At 46.6% G+C, this 22,869-nt stretch overlaps 1 protein-coding gene across 3 annotated transcripts in view; it reads left to right on the top strand.

Moving 5' to 3' along the window:
- Positions 1 to 22,869, top strand: part of USP34 (ubiquitin specific peptidase 34) — a 216,570-nt gene that overhangs the window by 45,370 nt on the left and 148,331 nt on the right. For 2 of the 3 annotated variants that reach the window (XM_044289322.1, XM_044289321.1), the window contains exons 7-17: positions 2,170 to 2,362; positions 3,154 to 3,215; positions 7,082 to 7,163; positions 8,528 to 8,620; positions 8,742 to 8,867; positions 10,745 to 10,874; positions 11,976 to 12,106; positions 13,808 to 14,421; positions 15,378 to 15,592; positions 16,564 to 16,679; positions 16,758 to 16,885. In XM_044289322.1, coding sequence (XP_044145257.1) covers positions 2,170 to 2,362; positions 3,154 to 3,215; positions 7,082 to 7,163; positions 8,528 to 8,620; positions 8,742 to 8,867; positions 10,745 to 10,874; positions 11,976 to 12,106; positions 13,808 to 14,421; positions 15,378 to 15,592; positions 16,564 to 16,679; positions 16,758 to 16,885 — 1,890 coding nt within the window. The remainder of the gene's footprint in view (positions 1 to 2,169; positions 2,363 to 3,153; positions 3,216 to 7,081; positions 7,164 to 8,527; positions 8,621 to 8,741; positions 8,868 to 10,744; positions 10,875 to 11,975; positions 12,107 to 13,807; positions 14,422 to 15,377; positions 15,593 to 16,563; positions 16,680 to 16,757; positions 16,886 to 22,869) is intronic. The other variant, XM_044289323.1, reaches the window with a different exon arrangement.

Genomic DNA, 22,869 nt, shown 5'->3' with positions numbered 1-22,869 from the left:
CAGCTGAGATTAAACAAATCACACTGCTAGAATATTGCAGGTGAGTGGGCATTGTAAGTTTTAAAACATTTCCAGGAGTGCTTCTTTAATGGTAAAAGTATTCAAACCACTCACTGTGTGGCAGCTATTTTAGGCTAGTTACACACTAGCGTTTGAGATTCCGTAGGCTATTCCGGCAGAGAACTGCCTGCTGGACCTCTGCGCAATCCGGCAATGTCGGAGGTTTGTAAGTCTCTGTCTGGCCCCATTGCTGGTACAGCCTGCCAGATCTCTTAAACGCTAGTGTGCAACTTGCCTTGGATATGTCAGGCCACCTTTTCTCTCCAGTGGCAGTAGTAGGAGGTAGTTGTTGTCTAAGCATGCCCTGAAGACTGTAATAGATCTTACCATAGTCTATGTAGATGGAGGGGGTTGGCACAGCTGGTAATGCCCCTCGCCACCACCTGTCTGTTCACTCCAAGTAACTGAACAGTTTCTTTCTTCTGTGTTCTTTGTTTCTTCGTGGCATTTTATCCCTATAGTAAAGGTGTTGGCAAAATACCTGGAAAAAATGGCAAGAGCTACAGCAGACGAAGACAGAGTACCACCTAAGTAAGGCTACTTTCACACTGGTGTTTCTGGGTCTGCTTGTGAGATCCGTTTCAGGGCTCTCACAAGCGGCCCAAAACGGATTAGTTTAGCCCCAATGCATTCTGAATGGATAAGGATCCGTTCAGAATGCATCAGTTTGCCTCCGTTCATCCTCCATTCCGCTCTGGAGGCCGACACCAAAAGGCTGACTTTCAGTGTAAGTCAAAACGGATCCGTTTGCATTATCATGAGAAAAAAATGTTTTATATATTTTTTTTTTTGTTCATGGTAATGCAAACGGATCCGTTCTGAACAGATACAATCGTTTTCATTATAGGTGCGGATCTGTCTGTGCAGATACCAGACGGATCTGCACCTAACGCAGGTGTGAAAGTAGCCTAAGGTGGTGGTCACACTTCAGTTAGGCTACTTTCAGACTTGCGTTCGGAGCGGATCCGTCTGGTGTCTGCACAGACGGATCCGCTCCTAAAGTTACTCAGACGGATCCGTCCAGACTTTACATTGAAAGTCAATGGGGGACGGATCCGTTTGAAATTGAGCCATATTGTGTCAACTTCAAACGGATCCGTCCCCATTGACTTACATTGTAAGTCTGAACGGATCCGTTTGGATCCGCAAGCAGCGTTCGGGTGTCCGCCTGCTGAGCGGAGCGGAGGCCAAACGGTGCCAGACTGAGGCATTCTGAGCGGATCCGCATCCACTCAGAATGCATTGGGGCTGTACGGATGCGTCCGGGGCCGCTTGTGAGAGCCTTCAAACGGAACTCGCAAGCGGAGCCCCGAACGCTAGTGTGAAAGTAGCCTTATTTAGTCAGTTATTTCCATCAGTGAGACAAATCTAGGCACAGGTCAAAAACACAGAACAGGTGCAAATCTGTCCATTATACCTTATCTCTGAGTAGACTTCACTACTGGTTTTGGCTCTCAATAACTGATCAAATAGCTGAAGTGTGAACTGAACCTAACTAAAAACGCCAGTAGCGCAAAAAATAAATAAAATAAATGCTTGTGTGCATATTTGCCATAGACCTTGAAGTCCCTATTTATGCAATAATCACAAAAATGCAGGAGAAAAAATGACATTAAAAGAACAAAAGTACAATAAAGCACCAGCAAAAACCTTTGTGTAAAAGTAGCCTTAAACCAGGCAGAATGTCTTGTAGGGCTAGCTCATCTGAATGTAGTGATGCCTTTCACTTAGCGATCTGTTGCTTCATTCTGGAGAAAAAGTATCTGCAGATTCCTGTATAGTCCTCTCTCCTGGCCCTGACAAGAAAGAGAGGGAGCGAGGGGCTGGCAGAGGAAGCAGGAGGAGCGAGGGTGCACAGAGTAGCAGGGCCCGCCTTCAGTGCACTTAACTGCTCAATTGCTATGGATTCAAAGTTATTTTTCTCCAGATTAAAGTAACAGAGCGCTAAGTAAAAAGTATAATTACATTCAGTTGCGATAATCCTACAAGACGTCGTGTCTGATTTAACGGTAAATTTCCTTCTGACAGATTCCCTATAACTCTTAAAATGTAAAAGTCTAAATCTCTGAACTTGACTTGATGATATTCTTTTCATGACTTTTCCTCCAGGTACTTGTGTAAACTGTCTGACCAGGAACTACGGCAAAGTGCAGCTCGCAACATGGCTGACCTAATGTGGAGCACTGTGAAGGAGCCCCTGGACACTGCTCTGTGCTTTGACAAAGAGAGCCTTGACTTGGCGTTCAAGTATTTCATGTCACCTACACTAACAATGAGGCTTGCTGGGCTGAGTCAGATAACTGTGAGTGCTCAGCTCTTCTTCTTGGAAATCGCTATCATTAGGAATTATTGATGCTTAGCAGTTTTTCATGAATTGCCATCCGGTCCCCCCCCCCCCCCCAAGAAATATTTAATGTTGTGTTTCAATAAAAGTATTTACCACCCTTTTCTGTTCAAGTCTTTTTAGGATGTAATATTTGTTGAATTTAAAGGGAACCTGTCACCTCCAAAAACCATCTGAAGCCGCCAGCAGTACCTGAGAGTAGGCAGCAGTGTGTTTCTGACGATTGTTTTGTTCCTGAAGGCAGATGCAGCAAAAGCTCTGAAAACGTTCCTTTATTCCCTGCCGGCGCGCTTCTCTAGACATGCTTGAAGTCAAGGGGGCAGCGTCCTTCTTGCTTCAAGTCAAGATAACCACGCCCCCTTCCCTGCCCCTTCGCTGTGACTGACAGCGCTTGTGCAGAGAGTTCCGCAAAGCCAGCCAAACTGCCGGCTGTCAGTCACAGTGAAAGGGCAAGGAAGGGGGCGTGGTTACCTTGACTTGAAGCATGTCTAGAGAAGAGCGCCGGGCAGGGGATAAAGGATCGTTTTCAGAGCTTTTGCAGCATTTGCCTTCAGGAAGAAAACAATCGTCAGAAACACGCTGCTGGCTACTGTCAGGTACTGCTGGCGGCTTCAGATGGTTTTTGGAGGTGACAGGTTCCCTTTAAAGGGATTGTCCAGATGCCACTTCTGCATGTTCTTTGATTCACTGAGGTTTAAGTTTCTAAGCCTGGTTGGTTGACTTTGCCTGTTTACTCTTCTGTTACATAGAATCAGCTACATACATTTAATGACGTCTGCAATAACGAGTCCCTGGTTTCTGACACAGAGACGTAAGTGCATTGGTTTGTGAATTATTTCCTTTTTGTTTTCTACATACCCACACCTAATTTAAGCCTGAACATTCAGTGCAATCTGCAGGCAGCATGTTACAGATCGGGAAGAGCTGAGCAGAGTGACACATACTGTATAAGTCGCACCTCATGATAAGACAAACCTAGGTTTTAGAAGAAAAATCAAACCTCAGAACAGACCCCGCAATCTTCATTAGATACCGCAGTCTTCATCAGACCCCCTATATTAGACCTAAGATCAGACCCCACCCCATCTTCATAAGACCCCCAATCTTCATCAGACTTATCAGACCCCCAGATAAAATTAATAAATTAACCTACCTCTCCTTCTCCTCCGCCACTCTGCAGATCCAGTGGTCTCTACTGTACTCGCCGATCTGTGGTCTTCGCTCTTGCACTGCTTTGTGACACGACTGCGTGCAACATCAGGTCATAGTGTGTCCACAACGTGTTGACGCTGTACGCAGTCAGGATAGTGCAGAATGATGCCCGAAGAAAGAGAGTAAAGGCAGTTCTACAGTCGCCTCTCCCCATACCTCCTGCATACTAGTGAGCCCTTCCGTAATGAAAGTGCTCACTAGTATTCGTTTTGTAAGAGACACTGCCATTCTACCCCCCGCGCCATACATATACACACACACACACACACACACACACACACACACTCTTTTGGAGAGAAAAAGTCAGTCTAAGGCTACATGCACACGAACGTTGTTTCCATGTGGGTTCCGTATTTTTTTTGCTAGGATAGGATGCGGACCCATTCATTTCAATGGGTCCGCGAAAAACGCGGACAGCACACCATGTGCTGTCTGCATCAGTATGTCAAAAATAGTGCATGTCCTATTTTTTTTCTAGTTTGCGGACAAGGATAGGAATTATTACAATGGATCCTTAAAAAAATAAAAAAAATAAAAACCGGATCTGCAAAAAAATGGATGTCATACGGAATGTCGTCAGTTTTTTTTTTTTTTGTTTTTTTGCGGATCCGCAATTTGCAGACCGCAAAACACATACGGTCTCGTGTGCATGTAGCCTAATAAAGTGGAAAATATGGTAATGTTTCTCTTCTAAGCCAATACATAGTTTATTTGGGCATGAATCTAGCTTGTCTCTAGTAGGGTTGGACGATATCAAAAATATACCCACGATAACGATATTAAGAAATTTATCGCGATAACGATATATATCGCGATAAATGCCCATTTAGAAGAAAAAAACACTTGGGGCCACAAGGAGACGTTACACTGTATGGGGGCAGCCAGGCAGCCACAAGGAGACGTTACACTGTATGGGGGCAGCCACAAGGAGACGTTACACTGTATGGGGGCAGCCACAAGGAGACGTTACACTGTATGGGGGCAGCCACAAGGAGACGTTACACTGTATGGGGGCAGCCACAAGGAGACGTTACACTGTATGGGGGCAGCCACAAGGAGACGTTACACTGTATGGGGGCAGCCACAAGGAGACGTTACACTGTATGGGGGCAGCCACAAGGAGACGTTACACTGTATGGGGGCAGCCACAAGGAGACGTTACACTGTATGGGGGCAGCCACAAGGAGACGTTACACTGTATGGGGGCAGCCTCAAGGAGACGTTACACTGTATGGGGGCAGCCTCAAGGAGACGTTACACTGTATGGGGGCAGCCTCAAGGAGACGTTACACTGTATGGGGGCAGCCACAAGGAGACGTTACACTGTATGGGGGCAGCCACAAGGAGACGTTACACTGTATGGGGGCAGCCACAAGGAGACGCTACACTGTATGGGGGCAGCCACAAGGAGACGCTACACTGTATGGGGGCAGCCACAAGGAGACGCTACACTGTATGGGGGCAGCCACAAGGAGACGCTACACTGTATGGGGGCAGCCACAAGGAGACGCTACACTGTATGGGGGCAGCCACAAGGAGACGCTACACTGTATGGGGGCAGCCACAAGGAGACGCTACACTGTATGGGGGCAGCCACAAGGAGACGCTACACTGTATGGGGGCAGCCACAAGGAGACGTTACACTGTATGGGGGCAGCCACAAGGAGACGCTTACACTGTATGGGGGCAGCCACAAGGAGACGCTTACACTGTATGGGGGCAGCCACAAGGAGACGTTACACTGTATGGGGGCAGCCACAAGGAGACGTTACACTGTATGGGGGCAGCCACAAGGAGACGTTACACTGTATGGGGGCAGCCACAAGGAGACGTTACACTGTATGGGGCAGCCACAAGGAGACGTTACACTGTATGGGGGCAGCCACAAGGAGACGTTACACTGTATGGGGGCAGCACAAGGAGACGTTACACTGTATGGGGGCAGCCACAAGGAGACGTTACACTGTATGGGGGCAGCCACAAGGAGACGTTACACTGTATGGGGGCAGCCACAAGGAGACGTTACACTGTATGGGGGCAGCCACAAGGAGACGTTACACTGTATGGGGGCAGCCACAAGGAGACGTTACACTGTATAGGGGCAGCAGCCACAAGGAGACGTTACACTGTATAGGGGGCAGCCACCAAGGAGACGTTACACTGTAGGGGCAGCCACAAGGAGACGTTACACTGTATAGGGGCAGCCAGGCAGCCACAAGGAGACGTTACACTGTATAGGGGCAGCCAGGCAGCCACAAGGAGACGTTACACTGTATAGGGGCAGCCAGGCAGCCACAAGGAGACGTTATAGGGGCAGCAGCCACAAGGAGACGTTACACTGTATAGGGGCAGCCAGGCAGCCACAAGGAGACGTTAATTGTATTAATCATTGGTGGCAGTGGCCACAGGGTCCCCCTCCCATCATTGGTGGCAGTGGGCCCCCCCTCCTCAATATTAATCTTTGGAGGCCACAGGGTCGTCCCCCCATCATTGGTGGCAGTGGGTAGTTCTGATCGGAGTCCCAGCAGTGTAATGCTGGGGCTCCGATCGGTTACCATGGCAGCCAGGAAGCTACTGATGAAGCCCTGGCTGCTATGGTATGTTAGTAAGCAGCATTATACTCACGTGCGCCGTGGCCGCCGGGCGCTCCTTCTTCTGTCTGTGCGGCGCATTGCTAATGCTTATAGCATTAGCAATGCGCCGCACAGACCTATGAGAAAAAGGAGCGCCCGGCGGCCACTGCGCATTTCAGTTTATTTGACTTCACTAAATTGTAGTCATACTAACTTTGAGCTACACAGTGATTGTAACTTGATGTTAGTCATGGCCTACAATCGGCTAGTATTCTTTTTTATATATATATGACTAGCTGCACACTACAGGCTATAGCGCTAGTTAGCATGGCCACATGTGCACTTACTTTGCGCTGTATCTTTCTACACATTACATTTTAGCTCTCTGCTGAGTTTTACCCAAAAACAATATTCCAACATATCCCTCAGCGGATTCATTTCAGTAAAGCAAATTGAGTCCAAAAGATTAAACTTTGGACTCTTACCTTTTTTTTGTATGCATTTTTTTTTTCCCCCATGACACAATAGTGTATACAAAAAAAATGGGAATGGATGAAAAGCAGCTGAAACGGAGTCCAATGTTTAATCTTTTGAGCTCCATTTACCTATTGATCCTCTGAGTTATAGATTTGAATACTGTTTTCGGGTATTCAGATGTATATTCCCCCCCCTAGTCCCTTGTGGGAAAGCTTGGTAGACAGCTGAAATGTGATGTGGACTGCTTATTACATTTTAATTTTTTTAAATCATATAATGTGACAGAAAACCTGCTGAGGCTGATGTCTTTATAGTGTGTATGTACTCTAGAACAGGGTGCAGCAGCCTATGAAGTTGGATCCTGTGCAAAAAAAACATGACGTCAACCTATTCTAATTGGAACGTGTTGTTTCAGGTCTATAGCCAAGGAGCTTGCAGATTGGCTCATCAGCAATAATGTGGTAGAACATATATTTGGACCAAATCTACACATTGAGGTTGGTGGGACTTGCTTTGTATTCCTTTCTCTTAATAGTTTTGCATATTTGTGCTGTTTTTTTGTTTTTTATATCGCGTTGTCTGCTTTATTTATATTGATGACCTATCCTCAGGGTAGGTCATCGATATCAGATCGGCAGGGGTCTGACTCACAGTACCCCACCTATAGGCTGGTCGAAGAGAAGGCCTCTCTTCACTGTTTACCTGCTTGCCGATGACATCATGGCTATGAGCAGGTGTAATTACAGCGCCTCCATCCCAGGCACTCCTATGAGACGGCTCTTTTGTATTCATGTTAATAGAATGGAGCCGTCCCGTAGAAGTGAAGGGGAAGGTGTAATATAGGTACAAATATACTGGGCACTCTCACTGGCTATGAGACCACATAGTTTATTAAGGATAGCAGTAATGCACAGAAATGTTACTACATAAAATTGATAAAATACCTAAAAATAACACTATCAATATACTATATAAAATCCGGACAATTCACTATAAAATCAAGGTAATGTCACTAGATGGTTTAGGTCCAAAAAGTCCTTTGGCTGCTGGGAAAAAATCTGTAAGTCAATGCAGCAATACAATCCCTTGGGATATAATGTTCCACAGTTCAAACTTCTTCCGCTCAGAGGGTATAGATTGGTAACTTAGTTGCAGTGAAAAGAAAGCAGCGTCCCGCTATACTCACTGATTGATTGGAACTTTTTCCATGGATACTTTGTTGAGCTGGTGTTCCGGTACAGTTGATGCCTGTGTCCGGCCCTCGTTCGTGCTCCTGTGGTTCCTCTCGATCCCTTTATTTTCAGACTGCCGCTCCGTAGGTATAAGAGCCGGCACTCCGCGCTGGACTTTGTTTGCACGTGTAGTTGGTGGCTCGTGCTTCTCTGTAACAGTCCTGTATAAATGCGCGTCTCGGGATTTAGATGAGCACTGGAGGTATCACCGCAGCTCTGGTTAACATCCGTCAGGGGGTCTTTTGCACCTGCTTAAAGCTACGATGTTGATGGTAAGCAAGTCAACAATGAAGAGGGGCCCTATCTCCAAACAGCTGATCGGTGGGGTGCTGGGAGTGAGGCCCCCGCAGATCTGATATTGATCCTATCTTGAGGGTAGGTCATCAATTTAAATAAAGCGTATAACCCCTTTTAAACAAAGCATAAATAGGACCTAGAGGCACCTTTTTTTTTTAGAGGTAATTCATCATTTTGTGTCAAATGCTAGTTTTATCTGCCCGATTGTACTGTTTAATTCCCATACTGGAAACTATACAAATGATCGAAATTATAATCACAAATAATAAAGTTCTTCTAGGCCATATGATTTCATAGAAATCATATTGAACATGTGTTTCTGCATTTTCCAGATCATCAAGCAGTGCCAAGTTATTCTAAATTTTTTAGCCGCAGAAGGTCGTTTGAGCACGCAGCACATAGACTGTATATGGGCAGCAGCACAGGTATGTGTCCCATTCTGAGACCATGGCTGAAGACAGGTGTACTTGTGTATTGACTATGTGGGTGACATATTAATCAGCCCGTATATGATGATTTTTGCAACATTTTTGTCTTCTTTTGCAGTTAAAACATTGTAGTCGTTATATCCATGATTTATTTCCTTCGTTAATCAAAAACTTGGATCCTGTACCTCTAAGACATCTTCTGAATCTTGTATCTGGCCTTCACCCGAGTGCACACACAGAGCAGGTAATTGGAGTTGCCCCAGCACTATTAAAATACCTGGTGATAAAACTGTCCGTGTCCATTCGGTAACCCACTCTTTGGGTTGGTAAAGATGTTTAAGCAGGTGTACTCTCCTGCCTGATCTCATCAGTATTTGTAAGCCAAAATCACGAGTGGTTGCAAAGAAGAGGAGTGTAGATGTTTCCATCAAGATGGTTTCAGATGAGCACAAGGACGTGCAGTTGTGGTACTCTGCCCTTGTGATTAGAGCATTTCCCGGACTGACCCCGTCGGACGTGAACTCACAGCATCATTTGAGTACGGTACAGTTCAGTTTTGATCACTATGCAGTGAGTTCAGGTCAGCCTAGCCCCAGTTGATCCAGGATATGTGGCCATCACATGGACTAGGTTTAACGGACAGTATACATTCATCTGACTCCGGTCTGGTACTTTGTTTCTGTGTAAGTTCCAGTCCTGGTTTTGGCTTAAAAAATACAGAGCACATCTGCAATGTGTGAAAAGCTTGTGCTGTGAATGTGATGCAGATTCCACATGCAGACTCGCAGTAATTTGCTGTGGATGTTTTAGTTTTTTTTATACCCCCACCCAGTTATTGAGATATAAAACAAGCATACTGTGAGTTTTGTGTGCTTGTTATGTTGCAGATATGCTGCACGTTTTCTCGGTGGATTTCATTCCTTCACGTATAGGGTGATATCTGTGGTGAATCCCCCATCTGCATGTCAAAAAATGCAGTGGGAAGAACTCAAAAATAAAACTTAATTTTTAGTAATGCATTAAAATACCACAATGTCTAAAAGGTGCCCACCAAAGGAATTTATAAAATACATAGATTATTTGCTCATGATGACACATACCTCCCACGAATTCCGGACAGGTAAGTCACAATGGTGTCGCACGGTATCCTGCAGAAAAAAGTGCCTTAGGTCTGACACAGAACATAGCAAATCCACAGAGACGGTGAAATACAGATATACAGCAATAGTCCTACCAGTGGGAAGGAATTGATGTTCCTGCTCAATACTTGGGAAGGTGCTGGTCTGGCAGTCGGTGTCGCAGTTGCTTGCAGGGTATCTGCAGTGTTAGCTGGGACTTCAGACATTTTCTGCTCACTGGTAAGACTGTTGTAAATCTGTACAGGGTGAGTTAACGGTCTCAGGACACCCTTTTATTTCGATTGCTGCAAAATTTGCTGTTGATCCAAAATGAAGCTTTCAAGATGGCGACCATATTCTGGACATAGCCTAAATGATCGGCCCCCTCACCCATTACTTGCTGGGGAATTCAGATATTTAATAAAAAGGTGTCCTGACTGCTGACTCACCCTTTAACTGTTTAGGTGGATTCTCTCTGTTGTGTGCCTAAGATTTAAACGGGACTTCAGCAGATAGCATTTATCATGTAGATGATACAAAGCACTTAATAATGTATTGTGATTGTCCATATTGCCTCCTTTGCTGGCTTGATCCATTTTTCCATCGCATTATACGCTGCTCGTATACGGGGGGTCTTGACCACCCTACAGTCCAGCAGCGGTGGCCGTGCTTGCACAGTATAGGAAAATGCACCGGCCTGGGGCATTGCACGTAGGCCGATGCTGTTCTCATTAGTGGCCAATATAATATATATGTGGTTGTTGAAGCACCATCTGCTGCAAAATCCGATGTAACTCATGCAGAATTTTCAGTAGAATAACCTCGGGTCTGCGTCCAGTGGATTTTTCCGCCATGTGTACCTGAGTTTTGAGAGGTTTTCCTTGTTAAATCATGTTTCAATTTTTTACCTATATAAGCATGGATGTGTTGTAATAGTTTTTATTTTACATCAATTGTTTAGCTAACTTTTTTTTCTTCTACTTCTTACATTGTCATATTATAGACCTTGTATTTGGCATCCATGCTGATTAAAGCTCTCTGGAACAATGCCCTGGCTGCTAAAGCCCAACTCTCTAAACAGAGCTCATTTGCTTCATTACTAAATAACAATCTACCAATGGGTAATAAAAAAGGTAAGTCCTTACATGCCAACTCTTTGATTTATGTAAGACTGGTGCAGTCAAACACATGAGAGGTTACAAAAATAAAAAAGTAGAAGCTTTTCCATGATTCTTTTGTTTTTCTCTTGGATTCACCCCTTATGGGGTGCATGTGTAAATCTAGCCTAATGGAGCTGAGGGAAACTGTCACATTGTAAATGCATCCCAGTCTGCAGGCAACATGCTATACAGCAGAAGTGGCCTTGCAGATTGATATATAGTTTTATTAGAAAAGATTCCATGTAACTTGTAATTTTTTCATTTAAGTCTCTTTAGGAGTCAAGTGGGCGGTCCTACTTGGTGATTGACAGCTACCTCTGTATGCACATAGCGGTAAGGCTGTCAGTCACTAATACGACCGCCCACTGGACTTCCAAACCCAGAGATTTAGGCCTCGTGCACATGGCCGTGGCCGTATTAGGGCGCGCAAACAGCGGGTCCGCAATACACAGGCACCTGCCGCGTGCGTCACGGAAGCGGACCCATTCACTTGAATGGGTCCGCAATCCGGAAGGTCGGTGCGGAACAGAGGCACTGAACCATACGGAAGCACTACGGAGTGCTTCCATAGGGTTTCTGTCCGTTCCTCCGCATCACAAAAAAGTATTGCATGCACTACTTTTTTTTTTCTGTGCGGACCCCATTCAAGTGAATGAATCCACGTCCACATGCGGCGGCCCTACAGTCGGTGCCCTTGCATTGTGGTGCGCAATTTGCAGTCCGCAGCACAGGCCTGGCCGGCACACTGTTATATGCATGAGGCATTAAATGAATAACTGGCAAGATATACGGAATCTTTTTCCACAAAACTAGAGTATTTGTTAATCTCCTCTGTTCCTTCGGCTCCATAACATACTTCCAGAAAATAAGGCTGTATTTTCTGGTCACTTTAATTCATGTGCCATTAAAATTCAGTTTATTTTTGTGTATTTTATATGATTGATTTTACACTGTACACCAAAGGGTTTGTATAGGAACCTGCTCTTTTTAGTACTAGTTGACCTCCTACAGTTTTATGGGGATGAGATAGCTAAGCTCTATTAAAGTTTTGGAATCGCCCCTTTATGTTTTTAGGATCGCCGGCAGCCAGCCCACAGAGCAGCGACAACAGTGACACTCACCACAGTGGAGGAAGTGACATAGAAATGGATGAGCAAATCATGAACCGGTCCAAGCATGTACAACAGCGCCTGTCTGATACTGAGGTACTCTGCTTCTTGTTTGGTAGTTTTTCTGTCTATACTTCTGTAATTCTGTACTTGAGTAACTTCTATACTTTTACAATTCTGCAATTAATTTCTTATGTACGCTGACTGAATATTGTTACTTGTGGTCTCGCCCAAAGGTGCAGCGTTTAAACGCACACAATAGGCTACATGTAAGATTGCAGCACAAACTTGCCTGCTATCTGCTATAGAGAACGCCCAAAATACAAACCACCGCGGTGTTTAAGTAACTTATAACAATTGCTCAGTGTGGCCCTACCTTTAGTAGTAAGTAGGGAACTTGTATACAGTTGGTTAAGAGATTATTGAACCAAATGCGCTTGCTAAGAGCTTATTTGCATACCTAGGCCTATAAGATGCCATTTAGGCACGCTCCATAAAGAAAACTAGTACCCCCTGAATCTTGTATAAATAACGCCTGATAAATGGCCAATGGGCCCTGACCGAAGGATGTTATATAATGGTGCAGCTGGATGCATGTGCCTAAGCCTCCCTCACCTGCAGCGGCCAGTGGCCGCATGATTTTACCCCACAATCCCGTAACCATAAGTTCCCACCAGTGGGCATGGCTTGGCTGCACCGTTGGGCCATACCCCAATAGTATTTGAGCCTGTGTATCAAATGGAACACAGCTTGGGAAAATACAGAAGTATATGTGTATACATACAATCAAAGGGACCTGTCAACACAAAAGACAGTGCTATTTGCAGGCAGTATGGGAAGGAGTGATCGCTAATGCCATCGCATGTTCCCATATAGAATCATTATTTGGCGGCAGCAGATTTTGATTAGACAGCACGATGTGCTGCTGGCAAGCAATGATTTTTTAAACCTGTTAAAGATTGAGATTGCCCGATGAAAAGCGTTTGCTCGTTCATCGGGTAATCAGCGGCAGTATTACACTGCCAGATCATTGCTAACTAGTGTTCCTCCGAACGCTTGTCAGCGATGATCTGCCTGACAATCACCTGGTGTAATACAGCCTTAGTCGTGGATCTGGAGCCGGAGACCCCAGGCAACCAGTTGATTTTTCTGGGGGAAGATTCAACCCACTAATCAGGCTGCAGCAGGGGAAATGTAGTATTTCATGGCAGCCATACAGATTGGTGCCTGTCCTTGTGTAATAGCATAGATGGCATTGTTGGGCATAAGGGTAGTGGTTGTCTAAGACAGACAACCTTTTGTATATGTGATCCACTTATTGGGTCCTGTAGGATTGTTTTTAATTATAAATGGGGATGAGCGAAATCGACTGCGGATGAAACATCCGAAGTCGATTTGCATAATACTTCGTTTGAATACTGTACGGAGCGAGCTCTCAGTACAGTATTAGACTCTATTGGCTCCTATGAGCTGACGTTTTTGCATAATAACTTCATAAATCAATTTCTACTGTAAAAAAAAACAACATTTTCTGAACTCTGGTTCGGTTCCATCTGCAGTCGATTTGCTCATTCTAATTATTAAACATAATTTTGCTTCCATCACTCAAAGAGAAATGGCAAGGTTGGCTGGAGGTTTAATCTTGTCCAACCGTTTTTACTTGTAGTTGCAATTCCTTTTACGTTCTTATCTACATGTAGAGCATGTGTTGTTTCCTTACTAATATTACCGTATTTATCTATACTGCTCTCCCATGATTGAATTGTCGCGGGCTTATCTCCTTTGTTGTGTTACCAGGAATCCATGCAGGGGAGCTCAGATGAGACGGCAAACAGTGGTGAGGATGCAAGCAGTGGACCTGGGAGTAGCAGTGGGCACAGTGATGGGTCGAGCAATGAGGTAAATTCCAGTCATGCCAGTCAGTCTGCGGGAAGCCCAGGCAGTGAGGTCCACTCAGAGGATATAGCAGATATGGAAGCCTTAAAAGAAGAGGAGGAGGAAGAAGAGCATTCCCACAACCCACCAAAAAATGGCAGGGTAGTTGACCTGCAGAAGAGAAAATTGGAATCTCAAGCGGGTATTTGTTTGGGGGAGCCCCAGGGGGCAACGGACATGGGTACAACAAGTAATGGGACATGCAAGGACCTGGTTTTTAATTCAGAGTCTGTTCAACCAGGTGATAGTCGCATTCGCATCTTGGATGCCTGCTCCCACGCCGAAGAGCCTGAACATGATATGACAGGAGAGATGAGCGGTGGCCACATACAAGGCTCTCACGATACCTGCATCACACGAACCGGAGAGTTCCTTGGAGAGACCATTGGGAATGAGCTGTTTAACTGCAGACGGTTTATTGGCCCCCAGCATCATCATCACCACCACCACCATCATCACCATCACCACCACGAGGGGTAGGTTTCTATGCAAAGAAGTTTTAATAGAAGGTATTTTGTGATCACTAACATAATTTCAGAAATAGACCTTTGCACATTACAGGTTAGTGTTAAGCATTGAAATAGCGACATTGTAATGTAGGAAACCTGACAAGTCTAGGGTTAATACACTACATGTGAAAATCATATTGCTTGGTTGTTTCTGTAACTCGCATACTTTTCTCTATTTCCCGTAGATGGAGAGATTCTGTGAGTGTTAGAAATGTCTATTTGTTTAAAGTGGTTTTCTTATCATAGACGTTAGTCATATCCACATTTTTTGTTTCTTAATTAGCCCATTCCATCCGTGTCCCCAAAAAATCACGTGAAATCTTACGAAACGAAACTTTCATGTGTTAGCCAAAAGAAACAACAACAAAAAATTAGCGGATCTGTTGCCCATCCTGACATGTTTGTTTAGTAACTGCTTTCATTCCACTGGTTGTAGCAATTCTGGAGCATTTATTCATACGACTCTGTGATATGCCGTTCCTTTATTATTCCTGCAGGAAGCTATGAATAAATGTCTTGCAGTTTGTAATGAAGGTCCATGTGGGTGTTACCAGTTGGGGGGGGGGGGGGGGATAATGGAGCAGTCACACACTCTAAACTGCTATTAATAAATTTTTCTAGCTGGAATAATATAGGAAAGGCACAACAAAGTCATAAGAATAGATGCTTCAGAATTGTTATTACAAGGGGAATGCTAGTAGCCACTGATTCCTGTGAGCAGAAGTGACGCGTTCTCTTTAAGAATCGAGAAACTGAAAAAGTAGCACAGTTACGGTGTTTGTACGTTAGTCTGTTATATTATAGGATGGGAAAATGTTAAAGTTGACATTTCAGATCTTTGCAGGGGGGTGAGGCTTCAGTTCATAAATGGCATACTAAATATTGTACATGTTGAAGAAAAGCTTCTTTTTGTTAATTTGTAGGCACATGGTAGACGACATGTTGAGTGCAGATGACGTTAGTTGTAGCAGTTCACAAGTAAGTGCAAAGTCTGAAAAGAACATGGCTGACTTTGATGGAGAAGAGTCTGGCTGTGAAGAAGAGCTCGTACAGATCAATTCACACGCCGAGCTGACCTCTCACCTGCAGCAGCACCTTCCCAACCTGGCTTCTATGTACCACGAGCACCTCAGTCAAGGCAAGGACAAATTTTATAATGATTCAATCACAACAACAGTTACTGCCTAACTACCATGTTTATATAGGGCCATGCTGCTTATTTTCTGATGTTGGTAATTCTGACTAAAAGAGGCAATTATAGAAAGTTACTGTCGGTGTATTATAGCATTCAATTTACTTTATCATTTTCTGTCATTCTGCTCCGTTATAATAGACGAAGAATGGAAATAACAGATTCAGCACATAACTGACACCAACAAAAACTGACAGATCCCATTGACTGTAATGGGATCTGTTTGGTTTCTTTTCGGGGGAACATTTTTTTAGTGGAGAAAAAAAGTCCTGCATGCAGGACTTCTCTCTCTCTATTTTTGACAAAGTGCTTTTTTTGCAGATTGGATGCGGACCCATTCATTTCAGTGGGGCCTCAAAAAATCCAGATAGCACACCGTGTGCTGTCCACATCCTTGTGTGTGCTCTGCAGCCCCAGAAAAAAGATAGAACATGTCATATTCTTTTCTGTTTTGTGGACAAGAATAGGCATTCAAAATGGGTCTGTTAAAAAAAAAAAAAAAAAAAAAAAAAAAAAAGCCTTCTGTATTTGTTGCGGATCTGCGTTTTTCGTACCAAAAAATACGTATGTACCCCAATTCTTTCCGACCCACCAAAAACGGGCATGCTCGTGTCAGCTGAGTTTTCCATTGGAGAGGTAATTGAGCATCTTCCAGAAAACTTTTCAGATGACTTATCTCACAATATCCAGTATGCCTGATCCTACCTTCTACCACCTTCTACCAACGTCTGCCACCGAGCGAGAGCGTTGGGAGGCCTCCATACTGAATAGGTGGTCCTGCTTAATACAGCAGTTTCAGCCAACATTTTGTCTAATTTGTATGGCCATCATAAGAGCCATTCAGAATGTATGTGCTGTTTTTGCTGAATAGAATTCAGATTTCTTTGTGATGCCTTACTACTTTTGTTTCTGTGCAGGTCCTTCAGTTCATAAACACCAGTACAACAGCAACGCAGTGGTGGATATCAATCTAGATAATGTATGTAAGAAGGGCAACACGCTGCTGTGGGACCTGGTTCAGGATGAGGATGCCGTGAGTGCAGATTTAGAGGTTATTATATTATTGTGCTGGAGTTTTCTCTCTAACTCTGCACATATTGTTGTGTTGCAGGTTCACCTCTCTGAAGGCTTAATAAATGAAGCCGAAAAACTTCTTTGCTCCTTAGTTTGCTGGTTCACAGACCGACAGATTAGAATGCGTTTCATTGAGGGTTGCCTAGAAAACCTTGCTAACAACAGGTAAATGATAACAGAAGAGTTATTATGTGATCTGCAGAATCATGTTTATGACACTTTCATAGAATTCGCATGTATAATCTTTAGGGGGTTTCACTGCCTAAATGTACGGTTAAAAGAAAATCTTTATTAGGAAATTTTATTAAAATCAGTAGGCTCATGTGCCCTTACTAGGACTAGGCAGAAAAGGACTAGCGCCAAAATGGAGCTGTGTGAGAAGATGCCCACAGTCCCACTGGCACTACAAATGGTCAGAGCAGTAGGTATGCTGATAGATGGTCGCGATATCTATGTATCTTGCAGTACTGCTATATCTCTGCCCTGAACCACTTCCCAAAGGAAAATTAGTGGTAATTTATAAACTCACTGGACCTTTTGTGTCGTCCACAAGTGAGTACCACTAATTATGCCAGTGTCAGACGCTCCTTGTATATCCTGGGTAAAATCACCAGGTCCCACAACAAGATAGCCGTCTGAACACTACAACTCTATCAGGTTGAGGCTTTGAATAGATATTAGCCCCCCTGGCCTGACTAGAGATGTGCCAGGAGCATCAGGGAAAAAGGTGAGACAGTAAGTATCACAACCAGGTATCTGTTTAAGGGTCCATTCACACGTCCGTGTGTGTTTTGCGGATCCGCAAAACACGGACATCGCCGACACTTAATAGAAAATGCCTAATCTTGTCCGCAATTGCGGGCAAGAATAGGACATGTTCTATATTTTTCGGGATCGGAATTGCGGACCCGGAAGTGCGGATCCGCATAGAAATGAATGGGTCCGCAATTCCGTTCTGCAAAATGCGGAACGAAATTGCGGACGTGTGAATGGACCCCAAGACTGAACGCTATTATGCTTCGCTAATGGACTGTCACTCCCTGCACTACTTAGCAGCCGCAACATCCAGTGTCAGAGTCAAATGCCCTACATGCGCTTTAGGCGTTTCTGTGCCCCTATCAGCAGGACACTTCATCAGGAGCACCAGGCAAGACGAGAGGAGTCCTTTTCTGACCATCACTGAATTTTCATGGAGTCGGCGGTGAACGCTGCATGTGTACATTGCAGCGTTAGTGGCGCTATGATGGCCAGGAGCGCGCCGCTGACTCCAGCTTTTTTGTAAGGAAAGGCTTGTGAAGAGGAGGGTGGGCGCTGTACGGAGCAGCCAATCAGAGGAGGAGGACGTGACAGAAATTCACTCCCACGGCCAAGCTCCCGATTGCGCTGCTAAGTTCTATGTGATGCGACCAGTCTCCCATAAAGTTAGTATGGGGGATCTATAGGCGACTTTTAAACCCCCTCAGAGTGACCAAGGATATCAAGAGTGGCAGACATACTAAAGAGGCCCTGACAGCAGTCCAGACGGGACCAATGTTAGCAGTGTGTTAGCAAGATACAAAACCCACAGTGTTATGGCTAATGATGATAGGAAACATATAGCCACGTGGGTTTTGTATCTTGCTAACACACTGCTGACATTGGTCCCATCTGGACTGCTGTCAGGGCCTCTTTAGTATGTCTGCCACTCTTGATATCCTTTGTCACTCTGAGGGGGTTTAAAAGTTGCCTATCTTTGCATTAAGTGGTTAAACATGGCTAAAACAATGTACTTTTGTTATCACTGTACTCAAAATTGCCTAAAAATAAAGTTAATGGGTGATTTTTACCACACAGTGAATGTTGTACAGACAAATGTAATTTTGTTGTAACTTGGAGATTACAAATGATGTTGGACTCTCAGTGCATTTTCAGCTCCAACCAATAGCAATAGAACACGCGCCGGGGTTGGCGCCATCCTGGAGGGCGTTTTTTTTTTTTTTTGTATTATAGGCAGTATATCTGCAGTTACATTTTGTTCTGTTATCTTTACAATTCACTGATAGATGGTATTTGCCCACGTGTGGTCCTCTCCAGTGATGTTGCTATTTTACCTGCACTGTTGTTTTTAAACCTCTAATTATCTTTTTGAATTGTTTAATAAAGTATTTTCTCGCCCATTTTCCTTGGGGGACACAGACCTTGGGTATAGCTCAGCTCCCTAGGAGGCGTGACACTAAGTAAAACTGTTAAGCCCCTCCTCCATCAGCTATACCCTCAGCCTGGAGATAGAGGCTACCAGTTTTAGCTTAGTGTCCAAGGAGGCAAGACACCCCCTGCTACTGCAGGGCTGTTTTCTCCTTGTTTTAATTTTTTCTCTAATTTTGTTATTTTATTTTTGTTTTTTCCTAGGGATACCAGAGACGCATTGGACCTCTCTGTTCTCCCGGGGTTGAGCTGCACCAGTGCCAACGTATTTGCGCTGCTGCCTCCCCCACTGAAGCAATAGGAGGATCTGGGCAGCACCGGCTCCCCTACATCCCGCCAGCTAGGGGGTCGCCCGCACGCCAAGCCCCTCTTCCAGCTTCCTGCCACTGCGGTGCCAGGGGCTGAAGGGGCGACCCTGCTGGAAGGAAATGAGGGTGAAGACAGGTAAGATGGCTTTCTCGTGCTTTTTTCCATTGGGGGACACAGACCATGGGTATAGCTTAGAGGTATTAGTAGGAGGGACACTATGCAAATGAAAGAGCTCCTCCTCCTCGGGCTATACCCCCAGACTCCACCAGGAGGAACTCAGTCTTTGCTTAGTGTCTGGTGAAGGAGGTTGACACTCTCTGATTCTACTCCTTTTTGTTATTTTTATTCTAGATGGGGACACAGGTCGGCATGGCGCCTTCCTGGTCCCCCGTGGAGTGCCCGCCGCCGTCTTTGGGACGTTGCCTGGCTGCCTCCATTTCCCCCCAAGAAGATAAGTGGATCCGGGCTCGACCTGTTAGCTCCGGCATCCCACCAGCTGCTGGGACGCCTGCTGCCTACCCTCCTCCAGAGCACTGTTCTCCTGGATTGGAGTCAGAAGTCTGAAGAGGCGCATCCCTGCTGGTCTGGACATCGAGGGAGCATGCTGAGCAGATAAGTGTTGCCCAATCCCTCCCCCTCCCTCTGTGTCTATTTGTCTGTGGCTACCTGGGTGAACTTGAAGAAGGATCCTGATGGGGCACTTTCTTCATTTTGGCACTGGAGTACTGGCATCTCTTCCCCCTTAACTGTGGGCTTCAGCGCTTCTCTCGTCGGGCCTTGGCTGCTGCGCTCCCTCAGCGCCCGCCGGCAGGCCGCTCCTCCACGTGGTGTTTGTTTAAATCACGCGCGCGCTTATTTTCGCGCATATTTTCGCGCGTGCGCTTATTTTCGCGCATATTTTCGCGCGCGCGCTTATTTTTCGCGCGCGCGCTTATTTTTCGCGCGCTTTTTTCGCGCCATAATGACGCGTTCGGGGAGGCGGAGCCTCGGCATGCCGCTCTGACTCTCCTTACACCGGAGACTCTGTTTGCTCATGGCCGTGCAGCTCCTCATCACTCTACTCCGTTTTGTGCCAGGCAAGCTGGTAGCTCAGTGGTACTGCTGCTGCTGCCCCATGTCCAGGCTTTCTGAGTTCAAAGCCCCTTTCAGCCTTCAAAAATTGTTTATATTATTCTAGATGGGGACACAGGTCGGCATGGCGCCTTCCTGGTCCCCCGTGGAATGCCCGCTGCCGTCCTTGGACGCTGCCTGGCTGCCTCCATTGCCCCCCAAAGAAGACAAGTGGATCCGGGCTCGACCTGCAGCTCCGGTATCCCACCAGCTACTGGGTCTCCTGCTGCCACCCTCCACCAGAACACTGCACTCCTGGACAAGGAGTCAGAAGCCTGATGAGGTGCATCCCTGCTGGTCCTGGAGTCGAGGGAGAAGTTTTGCAGGAGAAGTTCTGCAGGAGCAGATAAGTATTACCTGCATCCCTGCCTTACCCCCCTCCTCCACCCCTCCTCCACGTCCCTGGGGGCCTGCGGTCCCCGCTTGGGCATCTGCCATGTCCAGCGCGGCCGCTAAATTGGTCTTAGTCGCCAAGGCAACCATGTCCTTTAATCCTGTGGCGCTAACGACTCCATCTCTCTCAGTGGTCCCCACAGTGGGTGACTGACTACGAAGAGGCAGCGTGAGCGGCAGCATCCCACCTCGGATGTCTCCGTCTCTCCACCCCCCTCACCTCGCCGGTGGCGCTTGCGGACTGCTCTTCCCCCTCCCTAGGGAGAGTAATCCGAAGGAGAATTATCCGGCTCGGACGAGCCAGGTCCTTTTTGGACTATAGGGCATTTTCAAATCCTGTGACGCCAACCACCTCTCTAAGTGGTTTTCCACAGAAGACGCCCGACTACTAACAGGGAGCGTGAGCAGCAGCATCCCTCCTCGGATGGCTCTGGCTCTCCCCCCCCCCCCCCTCCCCTCGTCTAGAGGCGCGTTCGGGCGACTCTCCCCTCCCTTAGGGAGCGCAAGTCTGAAGGAGAATTTCCGGCTCTGATTAGGTCATGGAGCGGGACCCCTCGCCTAAGCTCTCCACCAGGGTGGCTGACTTAGTGGTGACTGTCCGAGACACCTTTATTCTCCAAGGGGATTCTCCTCCTTCCACTGGTCAGGAGTTCCCCCTTTTTCCGTCCAGGCAGTCGGAGACTACCATGTTCCCGGTCCATGAGGGATTTTTCCGCGGTCATGTCCAGGGCCTGGGGTGGTCTTAATAAGGTTCTCGACCACCCAGCGCATGAATATACTTTCCTTTCCCTGCTGACGGCGAGGAGAGGTGTCTCCTCCCCCTAAGGTGGATCCTCCGGTGGCCGGATTAGCCAATTATGTGGCCCTTCCTGTCTTAGTCAGTTCCTCTTTCCAGGATGCTGTAGACAGACGCATAGACTCTCTTCCAGGTCCTTTTTTCGCTGGCAGCGCGTCCCTGTGTACCTTTCACTCAGCAGGGGTAGCCAGTGCTCTCTCGGTGTGGTTACAACACCACCACCAGGAACTGGCGGTACGAGATGCGGCTACTAACACACTGGAGTTGGTTCTCCAGATGTCTCAGGCTTCTAAGATTCTTTGCGAAGCTTCTAGGGACATTGTTTCCCTCTTTGCCCGCAGGTTGGCCATCTCTGTCACTCAGCGCGAAGAGATTTGATTGAAGGTGTGGGATGCTGACGCCTCCACCAAGCGTTCCCTTGCTAATCTCCCCTTTGGGGTTTCCAGACCTTATGGGGATCAGCTGGACGAGTTCATCTCTGCATACCACGGACAGCGTCCGGATCACTGTTCAGACCCTGGAACGGTTCGGCTGGCTGGTAACTTTCCCAAACTCCTGCCTCTTCCCGTCCCAGAGGCTCTCCTTCCGGAGGGTGATTTTGGACACCTCGGCTGCCTAAGTATTCTACCAGCCTTCAAGTCCTCCCAGGTCCAGGGGGCAGTGTCGCATCTGCTGCGCTCCCCGTGCCGCTCCATTCGGGAATACTTGCAGGTCCTGGGTCTTATGGTAGCCTCTTTCGAGGCCTTCCATATGCCCAGTTTCACACTCGCCTGGCGCAACAGGAGATCCTTTACCTTTCAGCGGGTTCGGGCAGCTCTCCCTTGGTGGCTGTTCCCAAAGAACCTGAGGTCGGGGAGTTCCTTTCTCGCATTCTCCTGGACGATCGCCGCCACCGATGCCAGCATCCTGGGTTGGGGGGGCGTTTTCCAGTCTCGCACGGTTCAAGGAATTTGGTCGGCGGCAGAGTCTCGCCTTCCAATCAACTTTCTGGAACTGAGGGCGATTTTTTCCGCTCTCTCTCTCCTATTGGACCTCTCTCCTTGCGGGCCTCCCAGTGCGGGTTCAAACGGGCAATGCCGCGGCCGTGGCCTATATCGACCATCAGGGCGGGACCCGCAGCCGGATGGTGATGCAGGAGGTGAAGAGAATTCTGACGTGGGCGGAGACGCACGTTCCGGTGTTGTCAGCAGTTTGCATTCCAGGAGTGGACAACTGGACAGCGGACTTTCTAAGCCACAACACGGTGGATCCAAGCGGGTGGTCTCTGCATCCAGAAGGGTTCGAGGAAATCTGCCACAGATGGGACCGTCCGGATGTGGACTTAATGGCGTCCGGGTTCAACAACAAGATCCCAGTG

The sequence above is a fragment of the Bufo gargarizans genome, chromosome 4 (genome assembly GCF_014858855.1).
Source record: "Bufo gargarizans isolate SCDJY-AF-19 chromosome 4, ASM1485885v1, whole genome shotgun sequence".
Lineage (NCBI taxonomy): Eukaryota > Metazoa > Chordata > Amphibia > Anura > Bufonidae > Bufo > Bufo gargarizans.
Note: the sequence above shows the minus strand (reverse complement) of the source record. Positions and strands in the feature narration are given on the sequence as shown.